The 27,971-nt window shown below is 39.2% G+C and overlaps 1 protein-coding gene across 1 annotated transcript; it reads right to left on the bottom strand.

Moving 5' to 3' along the window:
• Positions 1–27,755, bottom strand: LOC110893426 (cellular nucleic acid-binding protein homolog). Its single transcript, XM_022140537.1, has 2 exons — positions 27,183–27,755; positions 1–30 (listed from the first exon to the last, which is right to left on the bottom strand). The coding sequence occupies exons 1-2, from the start codon at positions 27,753–27,755 to the stop codon at positions 1–3; spliced, it is 603 nt and encodes a 200-aa protein (XP_021996229.1).
• Between the last annotated feature and the right edge of the window lie 216 nt (positions 27,756–27,971).

Here is a 27,971-nt window from a genome sequence, read left to right on the forward strand (position 1 = left end):
TCACTGAAATCCCCGATCATCCCATATTACCTGTAAAACAAATAAGAAAAAAACACAAAAAGAAAAATACGGTTGAGCCAAAAATTGCTCAGTAACGGAGAAATCAACAGTACAAGTAAAGTAATATCAGCGGGAAGAAAAACATAATAGAACTAAGACTGTACTGAAACGATTACTGACACGAGTACAGAAAACAGATGCAGACGGAAGACTGATATACTAACCAATCTAAAACTTTAACGAAAACTGATACGGAACAAAGTCAGCCATACATATAACTGATATCGAACCCAACACAAAACCGTTGTAGAGACTGGTACGTAGCTGAACACGATGACTAAAATCTTTTATCTTGTATAAACGAACATATTGAAAACCTTGTTTAAATAATCTAGTATCTGTATAACCAGAAAAGTTTCTAACCTATTATTCATAGTTCGTAAATGAAACGTTTAAACAAATCCAAGAAATAATAACTATCAAATATTTTAAACAACGTTTAATAATGATGTTATTTTTTTTAAAATAAGATACTTGGCAAAAGTATTTTCTTTTATATTTTTTTTTTAACTTTGAAAAGTTATAACGTAGAAATATAATAAATGTCGTAAACTGGATTGCAAATGAAATACTTATAAAAGTTTCGTAAACTGACATGGAAAGACGATACAGAATCAAAATCAAATACGTAAGCCTAAACATTTTAATACCACTAAAAGTCTTATAATATTTAAAAGAAAAGAATTGTCGAACTATTATCTTTAAATAAATGTTTAGATTTAAATCCATCTTTATTAATTAATCAAATTTCATAAGTTATTATTTAATTAAATAACTTTATAAGTTATTATTTAATTAAAATAACTATTTGTATAGCTTTTGATATTTGTATTTAATAAACAAAATAATCTAGATGACTTGAGTTTAAAAGTAGAATGATTTAATCCTTGCGAAATTTCTTAAACCGATAAGGAATATGGACACGGAACAAAGATAGATTCAATGACAAATATCGACAGGCACCGAATCAAATACCAAATACAGATATTGTGGGACACAAACTAAACGTATAACACGAAATCTAAATCCAAACTGAGACTGATACTGATCGAGACAAATCAGATACAAACCGTACAGATACTAAGTCAAAACAGACATAGCTAATACATAACAGAAACGGATACCGGACACAATCAGAAGCATAATTAACCCAATACACGATCGGAAACAAAACCGGATGCGTACAAACATATCAGAACAAATACTTAACATATTCACATACAGAAACAAATACTGACTTACACGACAACTATATATCAACAAAATAAATCGTGTAACACAGAAGCACCCAAAGCCAAAAACAGAAACAGACTGGTACACAGCTAGCTAGTCCATGCACCTATGAGATGGTGAGTGTGGCGTTCACCCCTTATTCCATCTCCAGACAAACAAACTCAAACTCAGAGCTAAGATCGATCTATACGCCTCTAGTGGCCAAGATGCTACACAAGCACAAGCTAGAGACGTCGTGAACTTTGATTACGCACTTTCACGATAAGTGCCATGCCGTTAACGCCCAAACGGCAAGCCAGACATGCTTGGGTGACAGAATAAAAATACTAAGGCCTTATAATTAATTTACAGGCAACTGAAAATAAGACTAACAGGAACATGCGACCATGATACAAGTCTGAGGTATGGCATGCTACAACACACTAACAAAAAGTGGACAGATACAATACTGACTCAGATAACGTATCACATATCAAACGAATATAGGTATCAAACCATGACAATCAGACTCTAAAACAAAGATAAAGATCCATACTAAAAGTAATGAAAATAAAATTACGTTACGATATCAAGACTTGAGAATTCGTACCCGTAGAAGGAATTGCAAATTATACTACGATGGAAACAAACAAAATCCGTACCAACGAGTAACGAAAAATAGAATTATACTATGATGTAAAAGAAACGGAATCCGTACCTTGATTTAGCCAAGCAAAGAAAAAATCCAAATCGATTCGTCCTTAAAATATTGCAAACCTAAATCCCGTAAAAAAATGAGTTTTTTTTTTATTTAATCTAAAATATCCTTCTTTAGATTTTCCGGCGACCAAAACTAATTTACCCAATAATGAAATACGCTTTTGGTTCAACAATCACAATAACTAATTTAATCACCTCGTTTATATAATATAGTCTATTATGTCCAGATTAATGTATATATATATATATATATATATATATATATATATATATATATATATATATATACACCACATTCTCATATTCACACACACGCATGCACAACCAAAACACATGCTTAGACCACATTCATGCACATTAGACACACACATTCATGCACACAACTCACATACACAGTGCATTTGGACTGAACACAGAGCACTCACATCACACATCATACATGCATGCATACACAATTGAATATATACATCATATTCAAATTAAAACAAAATTCATACCCAGAAACACAGTAACGAAATAATATTATGATACACACACCCCTCACTCAAAATCAACTCTCCTTCTATCGTTCTTTTTTTTTAAGTCGCCGGAAAGATCTGTTAACCAAAACCCCAGTACGGTTGATATAAGAAAATTTAGAAGACCAAGAATTTGATTTAGTACAACTCTTAAATCTTACCGAAATCGGATGAAGCGACTAGAGACGTCGGACCGACGGAATGGAGTAACTGCGCTGGCAATTCACCATGGTCGACTATATGATGTGTGGCGACATGTCTGGTTCGTGGAGGAAAAGTGGTGCGGCTGCTTAATCGTCGGCAAAGTGTGAGACGGTTCGCGTGGTGAAGGTGAGCAAGGATGGCGGCTAAAATCCTTGTACAAATGATGGTGGTTTTGGTCACGGACTGAATCGAGACCGATAGCGGAGGCGATAAGGCTCATGGCAGCGCAGTTAAATCTGATTCGTGACTAATAGTGGTGGTGGTTTGTTGGTGATGGCGGAGGTTGCGACGGTGGTGCTTACGGTGGCGTATGGCTAGTACACGACGAACATGTAGAGGTTCTAGGGTTGAAGGGTTTGTCACAGAAAGTTAGGATATGCAAGATTTTCGAAGATAGATTGGCTGTGTCCATATACATTCCATGGGTTTATAGTCATTGAGCAATTAAAATCCTTTAAAGATGGAAGTGAAATCTCAATCAAAGCTACACCTATTTGTCAAATAAATTATTCCTTAATTTAATTCTCTTTTAAAGTTCAACAATTCTTTTTTTTTTTTACTAGCATTTCCGTTTCTTAATATTCACTTTATGGACTAATAAGTCCCAAGTATTTATATATTAGATAACAAATGTGTAGGTCCCTTTTCGCGGAGGATTACGAACCTAAACCTTGTTATACAAACCTACTAGCGAGTGCGGAATCCAAGCTAGCAAGCAAACCGAGTTAGTAGCAAGTAGAGAAACAAACACACAAGTTCACCGATTAACACAACTTGTATTAATGCAATGAGGGTTCGGTTACAAGCTCAATGTTTACAGAAATGTTCTATAAACTCTCTAAGTGTGTGTGTGTGAGTCCTGGACAGAATGCTCTCAAAGCTCTCTATCTCTCGGATGTGCAAATGGCAGAACTAACTCACACATACACTGCATGGGTATATATATACCCAGCCCATGATGCCAGATCGAAGGATCCGAAGGTTCCGATAGATGGTCCGAAGGATCATCTATCGATCACAAGTTGTTCGAATGATCAGCATTGACCTCGAAGGATCATCCTTCGAGGTCTAATCAGTCGAACCATATCTTTCGTGCACCTCGAAGGATCAACAGCATCCTTCGAGGAGCTATCCTTCGATCATAACACCTTTCACTATTTTACCAACTGTTGTCCAAGTCAAACCGGAGGATGGTTGACTTGGTCAACTTACAACACTAAATAGAACATCGTACATACAGACCGAATACAGACAAAGTACAGACACAAGTGCACCAACAAACTCCCCCTTGGCTGTAGCTTTGTCTTTATCTTCTATAGTTGTAGACTCGTCTCGAACTTCGACGGTCTTTGGTCTTCGAGTTACCAAAACTCTGATGTCCTTTCAAGTCTTCAATGTCGGAGGATCTTCAAAGTCTTCACGTCTTGAAAGCAGAGAGTGTATCAACAAACTACCCGTATCATGTAGGAAGTGTGTTGACAAACTCCCCCTTAACATAAGCTCCCCCTTGAGTTATGCTCGTGAAAAGACTTTATCTTTATGAAGTGAGATCCCTGTGGTGTTGATGATGGCCAACGGCAACTCGATCATTTTCATCACTTGAGCACCTTCTCGTTGTGTCTTCATTCCAGAGCTTGTCATCGACTATGTTCTCCCAGCCTTTAGAATCTGCACATGCAAGAAATCTAAACGCATAATGAGAACAACTGCTTGGAATATAGTTAACATACACACATGACACACGAATGACCATGTCATAATCAAACACCGTCCGACAGTTTGAAAGTTTAAATTTGTCAATTTTAGTTTTTAACTTTCAAACATGCAAATTTTTGACCGTTTATGAAGATTTAGTCAATTCGGTTTTCAGTCAGGTTTCAGGTAACGAAGACTTGAGCTCCAACATCGTACGATCGAAAATAAAGCAGAAATAAAATCTTTTTGGCTTTTATAAAGTTTATATTAAAACACTCCTAAAATCTTTTTGGTATTTTTGAAAGTAAAAGACAACAATTTAAAATCCTTTGAGTGTTATCAAACGACATCACCGCTAATGTCGTGCTGATATGCACCAAACGACGAAACTGTTTAAAAGAAATAATAAAAGTTAAGCAGTACAAAAATATATACAGACATTCTTTTTGTGAGTTTCGAGGGTAAGAGAATCATATCAGTGTACGGTCATGCCAAAACACTCTTGTTGTTCAGTTAGTTAACATTAAGATAAGCATCCTATAATAATTATCGGTATTGTTATCCATTTAAGCTCAACTTATCAGATGTAATCATGGCGAGGGGATACGTTAAGGTATGATTTATACTTACCGACCGGTGTTCATCCACATCACGACACATTCCCGTATCAAGGTATGCACGAGAGTTCATCTTACCGGTGAGTATACCGATTATCATCTGTTTGACCGTATAAGTTGTGAGATACTCACTTATTTTGATTTGAAAACAAGTCCTATGTGATATAATCACTTATTAATGAGGAACTTGATTTTCATATGCATGAGGGCACAGGTGCAAGTCCGTGAACAGGTCAGTACTTTCGTACAGCAGAGAGACGAACTTGACACCCGGACAGATGTGATATTTTATCACTTATTTGATTTGGACATGTGATTGTTTATCACTTATTGAGGTCTAATGCAGTATGTAATATGTACACGTATGTATAGTATCATGGAAGATCTAGACTTGCGTCCCCGTTATTTTTCGGTAAAAGATACAACCATGATACCCAGATGATAAGCAGCATAAAGACCGAATATCTCAGAACCTCGGCAATCTATCAAACGAAATTTCGGTACTAAGACCATATGCCAATGAATGGTTCCCACCTGGTCTTCAGTCGATTAAGATTTATATCACCCTGCACACTTTAAAATGATTGTGAGCCTACCGATACATCTTATATAGAGCTGCTTATCGTTTTGCATTTAAGGTTTAAAGAGGTTGGATAGACCACTGATGTACTATCACTTTCTCTTTTGCTCGCCAGGAAACTCATTTTTGTTTTTCTATTGTTTTTGTGTTTTTGAAATTTTTCGATGTTTTTGGATTTTCAGATTTTTGGATTTACTCCCCCTAAAATCAATAAACTAAGATAAATTTGAAAACACACAAAGATATTTACAAAAATGATTTTCCGATGTTGGTTTACTCTTGCTTGACCTTAATGCCATTTACCAATAATAAGAAGTCAAATCTAGATTTGTCAAAAGCTTTGGTAAATAAGTCGGCACGTTGGTCATCGGTGTGGACCTTAACAACATCGATTAGCCTTTTCTCAAAGCAATCACGTATGAAGTGATATTTGATTTCGATGTGTTTGGTCTTTGAATGCTGCACAGGATTTCTAGTGATATCTAAAGCAGCAGAATTATCAACGTAAATAGGAGTAGTTAGGAATTCAAAACCGTAGTCCCGCATTTGTTGTTGGATCCAAAGAACTTGGGAGCAACAACTTGAGGCAGCAATGTATTCAGCTTCGCATGTTGATGTAGCGACACACGTCTGCTTCTTGCACTGCCATGTAACTATGCGATTTCCTAAGAACTGACATCCAGCCGTTGTGGATTTACCGTCGATTTTGCATCCGCCAAAATCAGAATCACTGAAAGCTACCAATTCAAAGTTATTATCCCTAGGGTACCACAGACCGGTGTCAGGGTACGCCTTCAAATAACGAAAAATCCTTTTGACAGCAGCAAGATGTGAGGCCTTCGGGTTAACTTGATATCTGGCAAGCAGGCACGTTGGGTACATTATGTCTGGCCTTGATGCTGTGAGGTACATAAGAGATCCGATCATAGCGCGATAGTTTGAAGGACTAACAGCTTCTCCCTTCAAATCTGGAGTAATTCCGTGATTAGTTGGCAATGGGGTACCAATGGGCGTTGCATCAGACATCTGGAACCGGCTCAAGATGTCACCAACATATTTAGTCTGATGGATGAATATCCCAGACTCCGTTTGTTGTACTTGTAGGCCCAAGAAGAAAGTCATTTCCCCCATAGCACTCATCTCGAATTTATCCTGCATGATGCGCTCGAATTCCCTACACAAAACATCATTAGTAGAACCAAAAATAATGTCATCAACGTATACCTGTACCAGAAGAAGATCTCCATCTTGTTCTTTGATGAAAAGAGTACAGTCGATAAGACCTCTACGAAAACCGTTCTCCAGCAGATAGTGAGATAAGGTTGCATACCAAGCTCGTGGTGCTTGATGAAGACCATAAAGAGCTTTGTTGAGCAACCAAACCCGATCGGGATGGATAGGATCTTCAAAACCTGGAGGCTGTTCGACGTACACCTCTTCTTCAACCACACCGTGTAAAAATGCACTTTTCACGTCCATCTGATAGACCTTGAATCCTTTGAAGGACGCATAGGCTAGAAAGATTCGAATTGCTTCGAGACGTGCCACTGGTGCATAGACTTCGTTGTAGTCGATCCCTTCAATCTGACGAAAACCTTGAACGACTAAACGAGCTTTGTTTCGGATAACAACTCCGCGGTCATCCTTTTTGCATTTGAAAACCCAACGGGTACCAATCTTCTTGTATCTAGCAGGTTTCTCTACGAGCTTCTAGACACCCAGCTTCTGGAATTGTTGCAGTTCTTCCTGCATTGCTTCAACCCAAGCGCTATCTTTCAAGGCTTCTTTCCATGTTCTTGGTTCTTCCTGTGAGACATAACACGCGAAGGACCAGTCGTTTTGTTGCCCGGATTCTCGAATAGCAGCATACAAGCCTGCATTGTTGTTGTTTCGCAACATGTTTCTTGTTTGTACGCCACTTTGCACATTTCCAATGATGTTTTGTTGAGGATGGGTATTATGAATCCTTGTTTCTGTATTATCTGGAACTGGAACATTTATACCCAGGTTGTTAAGATTAAGATCAACAACCAATTCAAGACCCGGAATTGACGAAGAGGATGATGCAGTAGTCTCAGCTGTTCTATGTGTATCCACTGGAGGAGTACCCTCTGAAGTACCATGAACTGCTGTTGTAGGAGCTTCCTGATCTGCATCTAGAAATTCATCATCCTCTGAAGATTCGTTCAATTCGTTTGCATCATGAAAATCCTCATTGTTGAGAGTATTGTTGTTCACCGAAGAAGATGGTTCTTGATTAACAAGAATTGGACGAACCACCGGTGAAACTGTTGCATTGTCACTCTCAAAAAACATCCTAGCCGCAGCATTTTCTTCAACGGCTTCAACATTGATCGAATTGAAGAAGTCATCGTACTCAAACATCCAAGGTTGACCCGGATTTTTGACTGGCAAGGTGTGCCTTTGTACTCTGACCTCAGACCATTCCTCAACCCTTTTAGTCTCTAGATTCCAGACTCGTAAGTTAGGGGTGGCATACCCAAGAAAGTATCCATCAATTGCTCTTGCCCCAAACTTTCCATTAGGATCGATGATCGTGCATGGAGCTCCAAACGGTTCTAGATAAGACAAATCTGGTTTCCGTTTTTGAAGAAGCTCAAAGCAGGTCTTGTTGTGTCTTTTGACTGTAAGGACTCTGTTCAATGTGTAACATGCAGAGGCCACAGCTTCAGTCCAGAATGGAATGGGCAACTGTGACTCTACCAACATTGTCCTAGCAGTCTCGATCAATGTGCGGTTCTTACGTTCAGCGACACCATTCTGTTGAGGAGTATAAGCTGCACTAAACTCATGAAGAATACCCTTTGAAGTGCAGAACTCCGCCATGGAATGATTCTTAAATTCAGTACCATTGTCGCTACGTATTCGCCTAACCTTCAACTTATACAAATTCTCAATCTGAATGATCAAGTTTTTGATAATGCCAAAGGTTTCACTCTTGTGTGCCATGAACGCAACCCAAGAAAATCTTGAATAATCATCAGTGACCACGAGGCAGTATTGATCACCCCGAATACTTTTGTGCTTGACAGGACCGAACAAATCCATGTGCAAACGCTCAAGAGGAACTGCCACTGTGTTGATCTTCTTTGTAGGGTGCTTCTTCTTTGTTTGCTTTCCTTTCTGGCACGAAACACAGACGTCTTGAAGATGGAAATTTTTGAGGGGAACACCATTCACCAATTCATTTGAAACCAAATGATTCATTTTGCGTAAGTGAATGTGACCCATTCGTCTGTGCCAAGAGATAGTGTCTTTTTCTGTGGCTTTAGAAACGAAACAAGTTGCTTGTGCAGACGTAGTAATAGCTTGGCTCATGTCAAGGACGTACAAATCATTTATCCTTGGAGCCGACAAGAGAATCCATTCTTTTGGAATTTTGAAGCCGGGTTTCAGCACATAACATCCATTAGCATCAAAGTGTACTGAGAACTGCTTGTCACAGATTTGAGAAACACTAAGAAGATTGTGATCAAGTTGTTGCACAAAATTGATCTTGTCAAAGCTGACAATCCCGTTAGATATCATTCCTTCACCCGTAATGTATCCACCTTTATCTCCAGCAAAAGCAACATAACCTCCTCTAATAGATTTAACGTCGTAGAGAAGCTTCATGTCGCCCGTCATGTGCCTGGATGCCCCACTATCAACAATCCAATGACTACTGATAGTTCCTCCTGAAGCACCCTGCACATGAACTCAAATGAATTAGTTGGAGATGGGGACCCAAGCCATTGTGGTCTTGGGTCTTCCATTTTCATCAATGACAATAACTTCTTGTCTTTGATGGTTGGTGAATTGTGATGGTCCCCCTGATTCAGTAACCGATTTAGGTTTCCATGTCTGTTTTGTTTTACCAGAATCTTTCTTTAAAATTTTAACTTCTTGATTGTTTGAAATTGTAGAAGTTTCTGGTTTTACAGCAACAGATTGTTTTTGAACCACATCAGTTTTAATTGCTTTTTCAATTTTCTTGACCTGTTGCCTTTTCTGTTTCTTTTCCCTTTCTTTTACAAGTCGGGGATCTTGTTTTGTGGAAACTGTTGGCTTACGGTCAGTTTTGCCACGGGGATCATCAATCTTTCCTTTTTGTTTATGAAGATATGGACAATTACGAATAATATGTCCAATGGTTCCACACTCAAAACATGATCTTCGTTCAACAAACCCCGAAGAATCATGTGATCGTCTAGCCGATGATGTTGAACTTTGTGAACCCGAGGTACTAGGTTTTGAACTACTTGGTTCATTTCTTTTCTCGACAATAGCTTTCTTGACAAAATCTAAGTTAGATTGATTTTCAAACTTTTCAATTTTGTCCGTTCCCGTCGATTTCACAAAGTTAACCTTTTTCTTCTTCTTTTGGTTCGGCTTCTTGTTAGCTTGAGCCGGTGTTTTACCTTTGGGTTTGGTGTGATTTTGCTGTGTTGGCACTGTTGGTAATTTCTTGTTACCAAATTGTTTTCGAATTTCAGCCTTTGGAATAGGAGGACACTGTGTAACTGTAACTTTAGGTCCTGCCTTTCCCAAGAACTTACTCGTCGAATTCTCAAAGACTTTACAGATTAAGGATTGATTAACATTCTTAATGGGAAAATCTTTGTCTGAGTAAATTTTATCATCACCAACTAGAGTGTACAGCAAATTCACACTCTCCGGCTTTTCTGCAGATGAGGACTCAGTTGCAACAGTCTTAGCGGGTTGAACAAGGGGATCACATAGAATGTGATTCTCAAGAGGTATGTCCTCATTTTTGGCTACCGCATCAGACTTTGCTGGGACAGTATCGTCAGATTCATCATCAGATGAATCAGCATCCTCAATCACAGCTGGAGGATCTTGATTCTGTTCAGCACTCACAAATGTATCTGCTGACACATCTGAATCTGAGGATACTTCCTTTTGGTATCCGAGTCCTGCAGCAAATTCCTTAACATCTAGAGGCACAGAAGGTTCAAAGAAAACCCTGTCCTCTTCATCAGGCATGGCGTCATAATTATGTCTCACTGGTGGTGGACACTTCTTGTAGCCTATGCATGTGACATCTCTCTTTTCCTTCTGAACGTCAATGATGTGATCTAACACATAGCTAGAACTCAAATAACTGTCTAGCTTGAGTTTGATCGCATCACTTTCGGTTTTCACACAAGCCATCTCTTTTTGCATACTCTCAAGGCGAGATATATACAAATTAATATCAGTTTGTTTTCTTGAAACCATTTTAGTCAGTTCTGTTTTATCCTTCTTTAATGTTTCAATTACTGACTTAAATTCTTTTTCATGGTTTTCATAAAACATGTTGGCTTCTGTGCATTTAGAGAGGTCCACAGTCAACTTCTGATTGTGGATGAATGTCACATCATATTTCTCTTGCAAAGCCTCATGCTTGCTTTGCAAGTCACACCAATCAGCACTCAAGGAACTATGTTTGTCTTGCAAGTCAAACAAACTAGCTTGTAAAGCATCATGTTTGGCTTGCAACTCAGACATGTTTCCTTCCAAATCAGCACACCTAGCATGCAATCTATCACATTCATCACAGTTAATAGCAGTGGGTTCATCGACACATACCTGACTTGATGAACCGTCGACATTAGCTATAAAGGCTGAATGGAGAGAAGACGAAGAGTAAGCAGCCTGATCCACCAGAATAGATCTTCTTTGAGTTTCTGCTACAGCTTCCCCCAAGAGTTCATCAATGTCAATATCATCCGAAACATTAGATGTCTCACCCACATGATCATCACCAGAATTGGATGATTCTTCATCAGCACTCCTGCTGTACCCAGAAGAGTCTTCATCTTCAGACGATTCACCACCACTGGCAGAAGATTCTCCACCACTGGTGTGAACTAGCTCCTTCACAATCTGAGCAAAACATGCTGTTTCATCAGGAGCATCAGCACCCAACTGGATTGACCAGTCACAACCTTCATCCACCTGAACTGCAAGTGCTCGGTTGGTTTGGTTATTTGCAGGCACCAATGAACGCTCAGTGTTTCTGTTCTGATTCTGCTGGTTGCCTCGGTTTCTGAAGGGATTTTGATTCCCGTGCTGTGCTGGCTTTGTACATTCCCTTTTAAAGTGGCCCCGTTCACCACAGTTGAAGCACTTAACAGCCTGCTTATCGAACCCATACTTGGTGTCTCGCTTACTTTCCAAGCTGGTTCTGCCAGTACTTTCCATCCAATCCTTTGCTCTTCTCACAGCACTCGCAAAGGCCCACTTGATATCCATCAAGTCCATCTCTTCCTTATCAATCTGCCTGTAATCTTCTTGTGTCAGATTAATGTTTCCAATCTGACCTTCTATCAACCCACAGTACGCGCTTACTACAGTGTTAAGTAGCTCCATGTGTTCCTTAGCTACTTCTACACTGACTTTAGAGAAGCTTGAAGTGTCAAGCTGTACTGTATTTGGCTTTGATTGTTGACCTGCAGCAGATGATGTTCCTCCATAACACGCATATTGTGGTTGTTGAGCAGCAGGAGGAGGAGGTGGTTGTATTGGATTTCCATACAGATCTGTGGTTGGAGGCGGCTTTACAGGAACTTGCACTGGATTGCCATACATATCCGTGCTTGTGACAAACGCCGTTTGAAGTGGAGCATGTGAACCGGCTTTTGCAGATGAAGTAGTGGAGGTGCCATAATACATCTCTGGATTCTGTGGCACTGCAACTCTCTTTGCCTTCAACGTTTCTTCCTGATCCTTGTTCTCCAGAAGCTGACGAAATCGTTGATATTTGTAGTTTTCAACGTTCCGTTGTACTTCAAGATTTCCAGGAAGTTATTCCATTGAGGAGGTAATGCATCGGCAAACTTCTTTACCACCTCTGTTGGAGTCGTAGTGACTTCAAAGTTGGTCAGCTCAGTAAGCAGGTGATAGAAACGGCTTGTCATATCTCCCAAGGACTCCTTATCCATACATGTGAAGCCATCGAATTCTTTCTTCAGTAGATCTCGTCGTAGTTGACGTGTGGCTTCATTACCTACTCCTCTTGTCTTCAATGCATCCCACAGCTTCTTTGTAGTCTTGAAACTGACGAACTGATGATAAATATCCTTGCTCAGTGCTTGAGTGAGAATAGCGTATGCTTTCTTTTCTAAGTCATACGTCTTCTTTTGATCATCAGGAAGATCGGCAAATGTAGCTGTCGAAGAAGCAGCAACCTCGATAGTTTGATCGAATTCCGTAGTGAACCGCAACCACAACTCTGTATTTTGACCAAGAATGTATGTATGGAAACGATCAACCCATCCCGGATATTCATTAAGATGCATCAACTTTGGAGGCCTGTTTAAACTTCCGGTTTCACTTTCGCTTAGTAGAAGACTTTGAATACTCGGAGTTTGATTTGAAACAAACGCCCATTGACCAGCTGGAGTGGCATTTGTTTGTGAGGATGTAGATACCGGAGATTCGGCCCATGATGGAGATTGACTGGTATTCATGTATTTTCCACTGTCTGGAGCCGGACTTCCCCACCAACTCGGATTCATGATAGATGAGCAAAATAAATGCTAAGTAAGAATGATCCGAAAGATACACAGCCGAAGGATCCTGGTCGAAGGATCTGAAATCACAGAAACTTGTTAACAACAAACTGACCACAATCGAAAGATTAACTATTGTTCGAAGGATCAACAGTACTCGAAAGATTACTGTTGAGTCTCGAACAATGATTTCGAAAGATTCAAGAGCTCGAAGGATTCTCCTTTGAAAGATCCTTATCTTTCGAGCTAAATCCTTATCTTTCGGACACTTGTCTTTCGATTAGATTCCTTTCTCGAAGGATATGATTCAGACTTCGAAGGATGGGTCGAAGGATAACAATCTTTCGAGCCTTCCTTGATCGACAGATGTCGAAGGATAGTCTTTCGATGTCGAAAGATATCTTTCGAGAGGTTCTGACACAAACAGATCTGATGTGATAGGTTGGTGAAAAAGGTGATGGGTTGGTGAAGTACTTTCGGCAGAAAGGTATGTTCTGCACACAGATCTTCACCAACTTTTTGACTTTCAAAAACAATGCCCAAAAATGGCAAACCTTATCCACCAAGTCCGGTCACCGGAAACACACCGGAAATTGGCCGGAAAACACAAAGTTTCTTAAAAACCAATTTCCAAGTTACCCAACCCAACTTTAAACACTCCCGGTTAGTTTAGACACGTTTTTACTCAAAGAAAATGCAAGAAAACAAGTAAAAACAGGTGCAAAACCAAGTGTTTCAACACACCAAAACTTGTAAAAACCCGGTTTTAAACAAGGTAAAGAGCGAGGCTCTGATACCACTTGTAGGTCCCTTTTCGCGGAGGATTACGAACCTAAACCTTGTTATACAAACCTACTAGCGAGTGCGGAATCCAAGCTAGCAAGCAAACCGAGTTAGTAGCAAGTAGAGAAACAAACACACAAGTTCACCGATTAACACAACTTGTATTAATGCAATGAGGGTTCGGTTACAAGCTCAATGTTTACATAAATGTTCTATAAACTCTCTAAGTGTGTGTGTGTGAGTCCTGGACAGAATGCTCTCAAAGCTCTCTATCTCTCGGATGTGCAAATGGCAGAACTAACTCACACATACACTGCATGGGTATATATATACCCAGCCCATGATGCCAGATCGAAGGATCCGAAGGTTCCGATAGATGGTCCGAAGGATCATCTATCGATCACAAGTTGTTCGAATGATCAGCATTGACCTCGAAGGATCATCCTTCGAGGTCTAATCAGTCGAACCATATCTTTCGTGCACCTCGAAGGATCAACAGCATCCTTCGAGGAGCTATCCTTCGATCATAACACCTTTCACTATTTTACCAACTGTTGTCCAAGTCAAACCGGAGGATGGTTGACTTGGTCAACTTACAACACTAAATAGAACATCGTACATACAGACCGAATACAGACAAAGTACAGACACAAGTGCACCAACAAAATGCATATTAATCCAATTTATATTATCGTTATTATTATTGATAAATATGATTACTACTATTTATTTTCTAAGATAATAATGCCCGACATGTTGTATTATTTGATATAGATACAAGCTGGTTAATTAATATGTATTAAATAAAATGTCTGGTACTTGTAGATATAACACATTTAGTGTAAGATCCAACATATTTATACAATATTTATTATTTTAGGGTTTTTGAATTTTAGTATATTACAAAGTTTCTCAAAAACTTATATTTTTCTAAGTGTCAAAATTTTATAGAAATTTTGACAGAGTTTCCCCTAAAAATGGAGGTTTCCCATGTTTTCAAACATGTGTTTATTTTCTTTTAAAATCATCTCATCAATCAATATCTTAACCATGACTTATCACAAGCCAAAATCAAGTAGATCACTCTATATCATGAACTTGAAGTTTTGTAAAAACTCGTAGTAACTTACCATATTATTTAGTAGGTTTAGTTACCCTTAAAAAAACATGGTTGTTTGTTTGTAAATATCATTCTTGAAGTATTTAGTCATTTACAACTTGTAAGATGCTTTTTCTAAAAATACTTCTTTTGTATTTTTCTTGTTTCATAAGTGTTTATACACTTGTTTTTCGACCAAAAATAGTGTAGGTTTGAGTAAAAACCAAGATCTTCTAAAAATCATATTTTAAACTTGGTTTTCTTGGAAAATTATTTATAAATCTTGGATCTACAAGTTCACTAGTTTACTTTGTTTAAAATCATTTTACTTTCAAGTTCATGTCAAATCAAGAAGATGATCATCTTTGTATAAACACACAATCATCTCCTAGTCTTGCTAGATCATGTTTCTAATCACAATCTAGCAAGCTTCATATGAAGATTAACATCGTCATCTCTAGTAAGCAACTATCAAATATCATTCATGCACCAAACAATATCATTTCAACACTATTTCATCAAGATATCATCATATTTCACTTTGTGTTTCAAGATTCATGTGTATGTCTTTTAGTGTTCTAGTTATTTCATCATAATATATCTTTTATCCACTAAAAATATGAAGTAACAAGGGTGTTCAAGAATCTTACAACTAGCTTAAAGCTAGGGATGAACAATGAGGAAAATGTGGAGGATAATAGCAAATGAGTGAGGTCCTTCAAGTTCCGAGAGCACCGAGCTTCGTTAAAAACCTTGTAACACCTTGGAGTACACTTGGATGGCTTGTATGAAAATCGAAAATTGATGGTGGTGTATAGGGGTGCTCGGCCGAAGGTAGAGGGCAAGGGAGGAGGAGAAGTTGATGAGTGAAGTGTGTAAGAGAAAGTGGGAATGGTGGTCTCCTTATATCATGCTTATGCTTTATCCAAAGGATCATGTGTTCCTTAAGTAGAACACATAATCCCCACTAAATCACACAAGATCATATGGTATCTTATAAGATCAAGTAAAGATCTTGATGGGGGCCACCATGACCGTCCACCATATAGGGGGGGGGGTAAGTGTAATTTTTAACCACTTAGTTAGCCCATAATTCTAATCCAAGTATCTAGTTACAAGTGTTAGTTATTAGATGTTTTTATTGGGTGTTAGGGTGTTCGGGAATCATAACTAGCTCAGAAATAATAAACCATGCTTTTAGTATAATTTTGATGTTCCGGGTAATGTCCGGTTGTTCGGTTAAATACCGGTTCGTTAAAGTGCTAAATAGCACCGTTTAGTATCTTTTAAGTATTCTTTTGTGACACTTTCAATTCCCAACACTTAGGGAAGTATCCTGGATCATTTAGTCATATTTTTGCATGGTAATATTTTGTTATATTGCTGAATTATATAAAATTCAGCTTTTAAAGTGTATTTCGGGTGCTTTTTAGTGTGTATTTTAGCTTCCGGAATGTCCATATATAAACCCTTGTATGTACTCTTGGGTTTTAATGTATTCTTGTTGTTGGACCTACACCTAGGCTCCAATTCTATTGTCTAACTACTTTCTGCAGAATTGTTGACGCAATGTGTCTTACCGGTGAGTTTACTAGTATTTCTGGCGCAACGTTGTTCATTAATGCATAAAGTAATTCTTGTAGTATAAAACATGCATGAATTCACAAGTATATCATGTAGTCAAACAATGTTGACATTTAAGCACATAATTGTAGTGATTAAATAATAATTAAAGTGTACGGAAATTACCGGTTTGGTGCCAGTTGTCACAGTCTCCCCCCGTTAAAAGAATTTCGTCCCGAAATTCAGGCTGAACTAACTATCGCAGGATTCTTCTTGAACAGGTGGGGGTGCTTTTCTTTGAACTGGTCTTCACGTTCCCACGTGTACCCGTGTCTGTGCTTAGAGTTCCAACGTACTTTGACAAGTTTGACAGTGCTCCTCCTGGTCTTGTTGACTTTCCAGTCCCTAAACTCAACGGGTTGTTCTGTAAATCGGAGGGTGTCATCAATATGCACTTCATCCGCAGGGATGATCACATCTTCTTGTGTTGGACTCTTCTTGAGGTTAGATACATGGAACTTATCATGTACTCTATTAAGTTCTTTCGGTAATTCCAACTTGTATGCCACGGTACCAATTCTTTCCAAAATCTTGAATGGTCCGATGTATCGTGGATTCAGCTTTCCATGCTTTCCAAATCTTACTACGCCCTTCCAAGGTGAGACCTTTAACAACACTTTGTCTCCCACCTCGAATTCCAATGGTTTTCGTCTTCGATCAGCGTAGCTCTTTTGTCGATCTCGAGCCGCCTTAATGCGCTCTCGGATCTACATAATCTTGTCGGTTGTCTCTTGTACAAGTTCAGGACCAACCATTCGCTTGTCTCCAGCGTCTGCCCAACATGTTGGTGCATCCGTCTGTCGCCTACGTCTTGTATCGAGTCTAGTTTAGGGTTAGCCAGTTTAGAGCACGGAATCCAAGAATGTTGTATTAGAAGGTGATTCCGCTCGAAATGACAGTTTGTCATTTCAAGCGAAACCCTTATCATGCTGATTCCGCTCGAACTAGGTTAGTTGCTGATTCCGCTCGAACCTGTAAAGCTGATTCTGCTCGAGTGTGTATTGTAGTGATTCCGCTTGAATCACATTTGTATTTTCGAGCGGAATAGCTGACACTATAAATAGGTGTATGTTGGAGCGAAATCATAACGATTGTCTCCGGTGAGCCACGAAGTGCTGTCGAAGTGTTGTCAGGCTTGTAATCAGATTTATTGATCAATAAAACAACAGTTAAAAGTGAATACGGCTGAGATTGCACCAAAACATTAGTTTCCGCCTCTTGTTTTGGACAAAAACTCTTCTGATCGACTCGTTCGGGTCGGAACACGATCCTACAAGTGGTATCTGAGCTCAGGAGGAAGAGTTCTTGCCATTTCAGCTGTGTTTATTCTGATTTTCTACACCTTCTTCTAAAAATCAAAAATTTTTAAGGTAAAACAGTCTCAATTTCACACAATTCACGCGCAAACTTGTTTAGATAAATCCTTGAAAGTTTCAAAGCTAAAATTGATCTAAAACTTGAAATTTTTGAGGTTTCGCTCGAAAATGTTCGATTAAATGATGGCGTCAGCAGCACTTTGAATCTAATTTCGCTCAGAACCGTGATTCCGCTCCAAAGTTTCTTGCTGATTCCGCTCCAAAATCGGATTCCGCTTGAAGATTTCATCTAATTCCGCTCGAAATCAGGATTCCGCTTGAACGTTTGAGGTTAATTCCGCTCGAAAGTACAGATTCCGCTTGAAAGGTTGAGCTTGATTCCGCTTCAGTTGGTATATCATAGATTCCGCTTGAATCGAACATTGTGATTCCGCTCCAGACCCTGATTTCACTCGAACTTGAAATTTTGTGAACTTTTGAAAAATTTAAAACATGGACAACGAGTTCTATAACGCCTTTGCTGGTCCAATGACTATCAGTCAGAGTACCTTACTTGAGAATGAAACAGGGACATCACAGAAACCGCCTAAGCTCTTGGATATTGATGATTACAATGCGTGGTCCGAATATTTTGGAAATTGGGTTGAAGCTTATCACTTAGATGCTTGGGAACACACTGAAATCCCATATGTAAGGCCCACAAAAAATGGTATCAGTCAATAATCAGAGAAATGAGTGCCGATGAGAAAAAGAAGTATAGAGATGAGAAATTGATGGTGAGTCTGCTTCAGCAAGCAATCAAAGAGGACATTTTGATTTTGCTTCAACATGATGGTAGTGCTTATTCGATATGGACTGAATTGGAAGCAAAGTCTATTGGAAGTGATGATATGCTTATAAACAAAATGCCACTCATGAAGAAAGAATTTGATCTATTTCGTGGATTGAAATCTGAAAACACCAAGCAAATTATTGAGAGATATTGTAACTTGGTGAGAAATATGTCGAAATTGGGGATCAAAAAGGATACTGATGAGCTAATTGAGAAACTTGCTGATGCATTACCACATGATACGTGGGGAACTTTCCTAATGATGTTGAGAAACAATCGGAAGGAATATAAAAAGTTAACATTGGGAGAGTTCATCAAACATCTAGAAGCTCAAGATATGGAGTAGAGGAAGATCGCTAGGATGAAGAACTACGATGGAGAACAAGACATCAGCTTGTATTTCAAGAGTGGTGTTAGTGAAAAGACAAAATCTTTCTCCAAAGGTTGAAACAGCTTATAATGCAAAAAGTTCTTCTGAAAAACCATCTCAGGGATCAAGCAGCACAACAGGATTCTCTTCATTTCCAACATATGATCCACAGTTCACTACAACAAAGAGTGGCAAAGTTCTTCAATGCAACATTGCCTTAAAGCTTGAGAATGATCAGAATTATACTGAGGAAGTTGCTAAAAGCCACATGTCTTTGTTGGTTACAGTACTTGAATCCTATGGAGGATTAGTTGCAGGGAGGATCGGAAATCCAATGCTCACGAAAGAGGATTACGATCAAATTGATGCTGAGGAAATGGAATTGATGGACATTAAATGGTGCATGGCTAGTGTGTTGAGACGGGCTGAAAAATTCAAACAAATTACAGGCAGAGATGATTTTCGCGAGGCACATGTTTCAACTTTAGGTTTTGATAAGTCTAAAGTTACTTGTTTTCGTTGCAGGGAAAAGGGGCATTTCAAGAGAGAGTGCACAAATCGTGAAGCAAGTGGAGCTCAAAACCCTTTCGGAAACAACGACTACCACAAGAAGGCGATTTATCATCAAGTCACACCACCGCCATATCAACAACAACAGGCATCGCATCAGGCACAAACTGTACATGGCAGACATGTGATTGAAGATTCGAAGAGAGCTTGTCTGGGTAATCAAGGAAAAGGTAGTGGTTTCAGTTGGGATAAATACATTCCAACAAACAGCAAAGTGTGTTTGGCAGATTAAGACGATGAAAAGTTGGCTGAAGGTTTCAATTGGGACAATTTTTGCCCAAACCAAGAACTCATGGCCAAAGAGATGTCCAAAGAAACATCAAATGTTAAAGCCTTTGTTGCTAATGCTTATGATGAGTATTGGGCTGCAAAATACAGGAGAGTCAGGGAAAAAGAAGAAGAAGAAAAATGGAGAAAGATTGAAGAAGAGGAAGAAGAAGAAGAAGAAAGATTAAAAGTTGAAGCTGAAGCCGAGAAAAAGAGAAGAGCTGAGATGTTTCAAGTGAGCACAACAGTCAAAGAAGTTCCGGAATTTGAAATCAAAGTTGATACTGAAGCAGTCAAAGTTCCTGAAAAGTGCTTAAATTGTGATTCTTTGATCAAACAAAATAATGAATTGCTACACAACATTAAAAGATTGAAAGAATCATATGATACTTTGAACAGAGAAATCAACAAGTACACTGAGCCGAACAGTGAACAAGCTGTAGCAATGAACACACTCAAAGGAGCTTACATGAGACAGCTTGATGATGTCAACTTCTACACAAAGAAGTGTGCTGAGTTAGAATTGAAATTGGCAACACAAAGAATTGAAACTGAATGTGTTAACAATTTATTAAAAAGTTACTCATGTTCTACTTTTGTTGTTGACAGGATTTATCTAATTATGGAAGAATTGAAGACGTTTGAAGAAGAAAAGACTTCAGAAGAAAAGGAGTTCGTGACAAAAGACGTGGATGAAGTAAAAATTTCTGGTAAGAAACCAAGTGTGGTCTATAATAGATGTCCGCCCCCGGTCGAAAATGGATATTCGCCTCGAAATCCAAATTCCGAAAGAGTCAAAAAGGCAATTAACTTACAATGGGAGTCTGGGCCATCAGATAACTTGCCAGAAAATATTGATGTCACGTACACGTCGTCCGACACTGATCATGAGTCCAAATTGATAAAAAGTGTGGTCGATCAGGTGTTAGATAAAGATGACAGTGAGGAGTCGGTCCAAACCTGAGTCAAAGTCTGAGTCCGATTCGTCAAAGCCAACAATCAAAAAGGACAAACGGGTTTATGATACGGAATTTTTGCTATCAAAATCTAATTTGAATGATGAATCTGTCAAAGTAGCATATACTTTGAAAGATTCTGACAAATTATATTCTGATGAGATTTTTCCAATAAGAAGTGTTAAATTTGAAATGATTAACAAGGTTTTCAAAATCACAGAAATTAATATTTCTGAAATAAAAGATTTAAATCTTTCTGGAAAACCTAAACAATACACTTCAAGAGACCAACAAAGAATTAACAAGAAAATGGGTTACAATTGTCATTATAGTTTCCAAAAGAAACCAAACCATAATCGTAATTTCAAAAAGAAAGGTCTTGGATTTAATCAAACGAAAAATTATAAAAATGAAAAAGTTTATCAACCAAAAACTGTGTTTGTTTCAGGAAAAACGACAGAGTCTGAGAAAGAGCAAGCTTTCAGGAAGCAGACGAATCAAGAATTCCTTGCCAAGAAGCAAGAAGAGCTGAAGAAGAATGTTGTTCAGAACCTGTTTTCAGTGCAAAACTGCTGGGCACATTGTTAGAAACTGTCCTAAAACATTCAAACAAAACAGGAAGTCTCTGGTAAACTGAAAGAGAAAATTGTTGAGAAAACAGAACTTACAACCAAAAATTTTACAGGCTTTGAAAATTCAACCTTTGAAGTGGGAGAATGTTCAAAGAATGCCTTAAAAAGAAAAGATAATTTGAAAAATCAAAAATGGGTTGTTAAGGGTTCAGGAAACAGTTCAGGTGATGAATTTGTCTCCACAAAGACAGAGGAGCCGCAGGTTGTTGTGAAAGATGAGAAGAAAGTTCCGATAGTGGATGATGTGAATTTTCCGCCACTAAGTGCTAAAAATTTGAAATCTAAAATCGGAAAAGTTGAAATTTCAAACCAATTCTTTCCTAAAAAGAAAGAATTGGATATTGAAAAAGCCTTTAACCCTGCTGTGAAAAACATTTTTGGAAATATGATTGAGGGGAAGGCTAAAGGGGTTAAGGAATTTTATCAATTGAAAAGGGAAGATACAACCCCAAATGAGACTGAAAAAGTTACACCCAAGGCTGGTCAGGCTTGGGTGGATACATTCTTCGTTGAATAGAAACCTGACTTGCCGGAGCTCCCAAGTTGGTAATCGTGGAGCATGAATCGGCATCATTCTTGAAAATGTTTGTAAAATTTGTTTTGAAAAGTGTGAATTGCCGGAACTCCCAGGATGGTAAGTGTGGAGTAGGAATCGGCACCTTGAGAATTCAACCATCAGATGGTAATTAGTTGAAAATGTTTGTTAGTTGATCTTACAAGTGGTTGATCAAGGTCTTTTGGTTGAACTTAGTTAACTATCATTAAAAGTGTTGGTAAACAAAGTGATGAAATGACCCCAAACCTACAAATGGTTGATAAACGAACTTATTTTCCAAAAAAAAAACCATTCTGATTAAAACAAACTTAAGTGTTTTGAAATCTTAATGGGAAAATAGTTTGTTGTGAGGGGGAGTTTTGATTGTTTATGCCAAGCGGATGGAGAATTGAAGTAATTCATATCAGTTGTCATGTTTTTGTACAGTTTGTTTTCAATTTCTTTAAATATTTTTGAATTTTAGGGGGAGTAAGAAATTTTCAGAAAATCCAAAAACATTAGAAAATTTGAAAAAATCAAAAACATGATAAAATGAAAAATGATTTTTGTTGCATAAAAGAGGAAATGATAGTACATCAGTGGACTATCACAACACGCTAAAGATATGTAAAGTCAAAATGTGATAAACAATCTCTCTGTGGATGTGTCAGCAGGTTTTTACACATTTAGTAGATTGTGACGAGATATAAACCTAAATTTCAAACTTGCTTATCTCGTGGGAAACAACTTCTTGGATATATGGGTAACCCCCGAAATCTTGTTTGAAATGTCTCTCTTTCTGAGATACTACGTCTTTATACTCAGTGATATCTGGGGTATTATACCGGGACTTCTGCTGAATGGAAATTCTGACCTAGTCCCCGTATAATACTTTCTGCAAAATGCTTGAAATACAGCAAAATCTCTCGGCAAAAATGATTAAACAGTAAAATTGATAATCATTGCTGTTGAAGAAAAGATCCTCTAAAGGGGACACACCGAAAGTCGAAGCCGTCATCTCTCTGCGTATACAGAAGTATCATCTGTGGTATACTCAAGTGGTGGGACACACGAATAAATTTAAGTAATTAAGACACTAATAGCGTGTCTCGAAACAGTTGAACTTTGTGTGAAAATTTAAGTGGACCAGTATACTGACAATCTAGGTGAATTGTTTAGAACTTAAAATGAAATCAAGCTTAATGGTGTTGGTGATGTGTCTCAAAACTGATATGATCCTCTTGCACGAACTCACAAAAATATTGTCTGTAAATATTTCATTTTTGCATTTTCTTTTATTCAAAAATCCAAAAGATTTTTGACAATTGATGTAGAAAAGCTGATTTTTGAAATTCCAAGTACTAAACATGAAGAACAGGTTTGGGAGAGAGTGTATGAAGATGTTATGTTTACAAGTGGTTTTCAGAGAACAAATCATTTTGAATATTTTCTGCAATAGTTTCAAAATTTTAAAGATTTAATCTTTGAGAAACTTATGTTTGAGGTAGAGATTGTGCAGATAACCTGAGCTGGAAGAGAGCCAGGTCAAGATCTTGGAATAATTCTGAATCTATGATTTCCAGACTTCGATCCCAGCAGATTGAGAGAGGGAGTCTGAAGAACAAAGTGCCAGGTTATGATTCAGAGATTGCTGATGAATTTTAAAGATTCAACATTCGAGGGAGAGGAGTTTGTTGGTGATAAAGTTTGAAGAAGGATGCTTACAATGGAGAACATTTCGGAGAGAAGCATGAAGACTGATAAAGATTGAAGGTTGACAACCGAAGACTCGACACTGAAGACTCCGTCAACATCCGAGGGGGAGTTTGTTGGTGCATCCGTCTGTCGCCTACGTCTTGTATCGAATCTAGTTTAGGGTTAGCCAGTTTAGAGCACAGAATCCAAGAATGTTGTATTAGAAGGTGATTCCGCTCGAAATGACAGTTTGCCATTTCAAGCGAAACCCTTATTATGCTGATTCCGCTCGAACTAGGTTAGTTGTTGATTCCGCTCGAACTTGTAAAGCTGATTCCGCTCGAGTGTGTGTTGTAGTGATTCCGCTTGAATCACATTTGTATTTTCGAGCGGAATAGCTGACACTATAAATAGGTGTATGTTGGAGCAAAATCATAACGATTGTCTTCCGGTGAGCCACGAAGTGCTGCCGAAGTGTTGTCAGGCTTGTAATCAGATTTATTGATCAATAAAACAACAGTTAAAAGTGTATACGGCTGAGATTGCACCAAAACATTAGTTTCCGCCTCTTGTTTTGGACAAAAACTCTTCTGATCGACTCGTTCGGGTCGGAACACGATCCTACACAACATAAGGGCGATCGGCACTTGCGGCCATACAGAGCTTCAAACGGTGCGGCTTTTATACTTGTATGATAACTGTTATTGTAGGAAAACTCAACTAAAGGTCCATGACACATGCGCGAAGCATATCTTCTAATGTTTGTATGGTTCGTTCGCTCTGGCCGTCTGTTTGAGGATGGAATGCCATGCTTAGCTCTAGCTGCGATCCAAAGGCTTCCTGAAAGGATTGCCAGATTCTTGAGACAAAGCGTCGATCTCTGTCTGAAATAATTGAGATAGGCACTCCATGACGTGCCACGATTTCTTTCAAGTATAGCTCAACGAGCTTTTCAGTGCTATCTTTTTCTCGGATCGGAAGGAAGTGCGTAGACTTCGTTAATCGATCTACTATCACCCATATCATATCGTGCCCTCTAGGGGTCTTGGGTAATTTTGTTATGAAGTCCATTGAGATTTGCTCCCACTTCCACATGGGAACTTCTGGTTGTTGTAGTAGGCCAGACGGTTTTCGATATTCAGCCTTAACCTTAGCACAGGTTAGGCACTTTCCAACATATATAGCAACATCACTTTTAAGTCTCGGCCACCAATAATATTCCTTTAAGTCTTGATACATTTTGTCCGATCCTGGATGGATCGAGTATTTCAATTTATGCGCTTCATTAAGGATGACTTCTCGAATACCGCCATCGAGCGGAACCCAAATACGCCCCATAAGGTATAAGGTTCCCTCTTTGTTTGGCTCAAGTTTCTTCTCCACACCTCAGAGATATTCAGCTCCAAGGTTCTCTTTCTTAAGGGCTTCTTGTTGTGCGACACGAATGCGCGCAGTGAGGTTCATTTGAATAGTCATTTCCAATGCTCGAACCCTTAGGGTCTTAACCCTTTCCTTTCAACTTAGTACGTCTGCTACCACGTTTGTCTTTCCAGGATGGTACTTAATCTCACAGTCATAATCGTTCAGTAACTCGACCCATCGTCGCTGACGCATGTTTAGTTCCTTCTGATCAAATATTTGTTGCAGGCTTTTGTGATCTGTGAAGATTGTACATTGAGTACCATATAAATAATGTCGCCAGATCTTCAAGGCGAATACTACCGCACCTAACTCCAGGTCGTAAGTGGTATAATTCCTTTCATGTACCTTCAATTGTCTTGAAGCGTAAGCGATGACTTTTTGGCGCTGCATAAGCACGTAACCCAACCCTTGTCGTGAAGCGTCGCAGTATACCACGAAGTCTTCAGTGCCTTCGGGTAATTATAGTATTGGTGCATCGCATAGCTTATTTTTAAGTAGCTGGAAGGCTTCTTCCTGCTTGTTACCCCAGTCGTATTTCTTGTCTTTCTGTGTAAGGGTCGTTAGCGGTTGAGCTATCTTTGAGAAATTCTCGATGAATAGCCGATAATAGCCCGCTAAGCCCAAAAATTGTCGAACTTCAGTTGGGGTCTTGGGGGCTTCCCAATTCTTTATAGCTTCGATCTTGGATGGGTCTACATGAATGCCCTTCTTGTTCACAACGTGACCCAGAAACTGCAGTTCGCGAATCCAAAATTCGCACTTGGAGAACTTTGCATAAAGTTTCTCTTTCTTTAGTAGTTCCAGAATGGTTCTGAGATGTTGCTCGTGCTCTTCTTTCGTTCAAGAGTAAATCAGGATATCATCGATAAATACAATCACGAATTTATCGAGATATGGTTTACAAACGTGGTTCATCAGGTCCATAAAGACCGCTGGTGCGTTCGTCAGTCCGAATGGCATCACAAGAAACTCGTAATGCCCATAACGTGTTCTGAATGCAGTCTTTGGTACGCTTTCTTCTTGTATCCTTAACTGATGGTATCCAGATCGAAGATCGATCTTGGAATAGTAGCTTGATCCTTGCAACTGATCAAATAAGTCATCAATCCTCGGTAATGGATACCGATTCTTGATAGTGAGCTTGTTTAGTTCCCTGTAATCGATACACATCCGCAGAGTTCCATCCTTTTTCTTCACGAACAATACTGGAGCTCCCCAAGGCGAGAAGCTTAGCCTTATGAATCCCATACCCAACAACTCCTGGAGTTGTGTAGATAATTCTTGCATTTCGGATGGTGCAAGCCGATAGGGTGCCTTGGCTACAGGAGCGGCTCCTGGAACCAAGTCTATACGGAATTCGACTTGTCATTGCAGAGGTAGTCCTGGCAGATCGTCGGGAAAAACATCAGGGAATTCCTTCACCACAGGAATGTCTTCGAGTTTCGGCTCCACAGCCTTCTTATCTACAACGTGAGCTAGGAAAGCAACACAGCCTTTCCTTAAGCACTTCTGTGCCTTCATGCAACTGATGATTCGCAGAGGCGCGTCTCGTTTTTCTCCATGTACGATGAGAGTTTCATCATTCGCCAAAGGGATGCGAATGATTTTCTCATGACAAATAACTTCAGCTTTGTTCTTGGACAACCAGTCCATTCCGACCACTACATCGAAGCTACCCAATTGAATAGGTAAGAGGTCGATGCTAAACCTTCGTTCACCAAGTTCTAGTGTGCAGCCTCTAACAACTTCGCCCGATTCAACAAGTTTACCATTGGCTAGTTCTATAGAATAAGAGATATCTAATCTGCTAGATTCCATTCCAAGCATGCGTTTAAATTCCACTGACATGAAACTATAGTCGGCACCGGTGTCAAATAATATGGATGCAAAGTGATTGTTAACGAGAAACATACCGGTGACCACGTTAGGGTCCTCGCGTGCATTCCTTGCTCCAATCACAAATGTTCGAGCCTGAGCGTTGTTTCCCCCTGGGCAATCTTTCACGAAATGATCCTTGCTTCCACAACTGAAGCATCCTTGGTTCTGCCCATTCCCGTTACCATTCCTGTTACCATTGCCATTTCCATTTCCACCACCGTTCCTATTACCAGCACCGTTGCGGTTTCCATTCCCGTTCTTTCCTTTTCCCCAACAGTCCTCAGCATGGTGACCCAGTTTTCCACACTTGTCGCATTTTGGAATGCGACAAACCCCTTCGTGATGACGCTTGCAATTGTTGCAAATGGGCAGAGTGCCCAGGTATCTTTTGGCAGGAGCGTCATTCATGGTTGCAAGATTTTTCGCCTCCTGTGGCGGGTTAGCGTCATGCTTCTTGTTGGAACCCTTGTTGTTATGTGTCGCTTGGTTCAGGTTCGCATGCTTCCTTTTCTTGTGCCCAGACGACTCAGCATGCGTTTCAGCCTTTTCTGTTGGGTTCAACGATAACTTCTTCATTCGAACAGCGTCTTCAGTAAGGCTGACAGCCAGAGTTACAACCTCGGCGATTGTTGCGGGTTTGGCCGAAGTTACCATGCCGCGAAACTCTGGGGCCAATCCTCAAATGTAGCGTTCAATGCGCTTAAATTCAGGAGTCACCATATAGGCTATCACCCTTGACAGATCATGGAACCTTCGAGTATAACCAGTGATGTCAGCACCTTCCATGGTCAAGTGCCAGAATTCAGTCTCCAACCTTTGGAGTTCTGCACAAGAGCAGTACTTCTCTCTCATTTTCTCCTTCAGCTCATC

The sequence above is a fragment of the Helianthus annuus genome, chromosome 12 (genome assembly GCF_002127325.2).
Source record: "Helianthus annuus cultivar XRQ/B chromosome 12, HanXRQr2.0-SUNRISE, whole genome shotgun sequence".
Taxonomy (NCBI): Eukaryota; Viridiplantae; Streptophyta; class Magnoliopsida; order Asterales; family Asteraceae; genus Helianthus; species Helianthus annuus.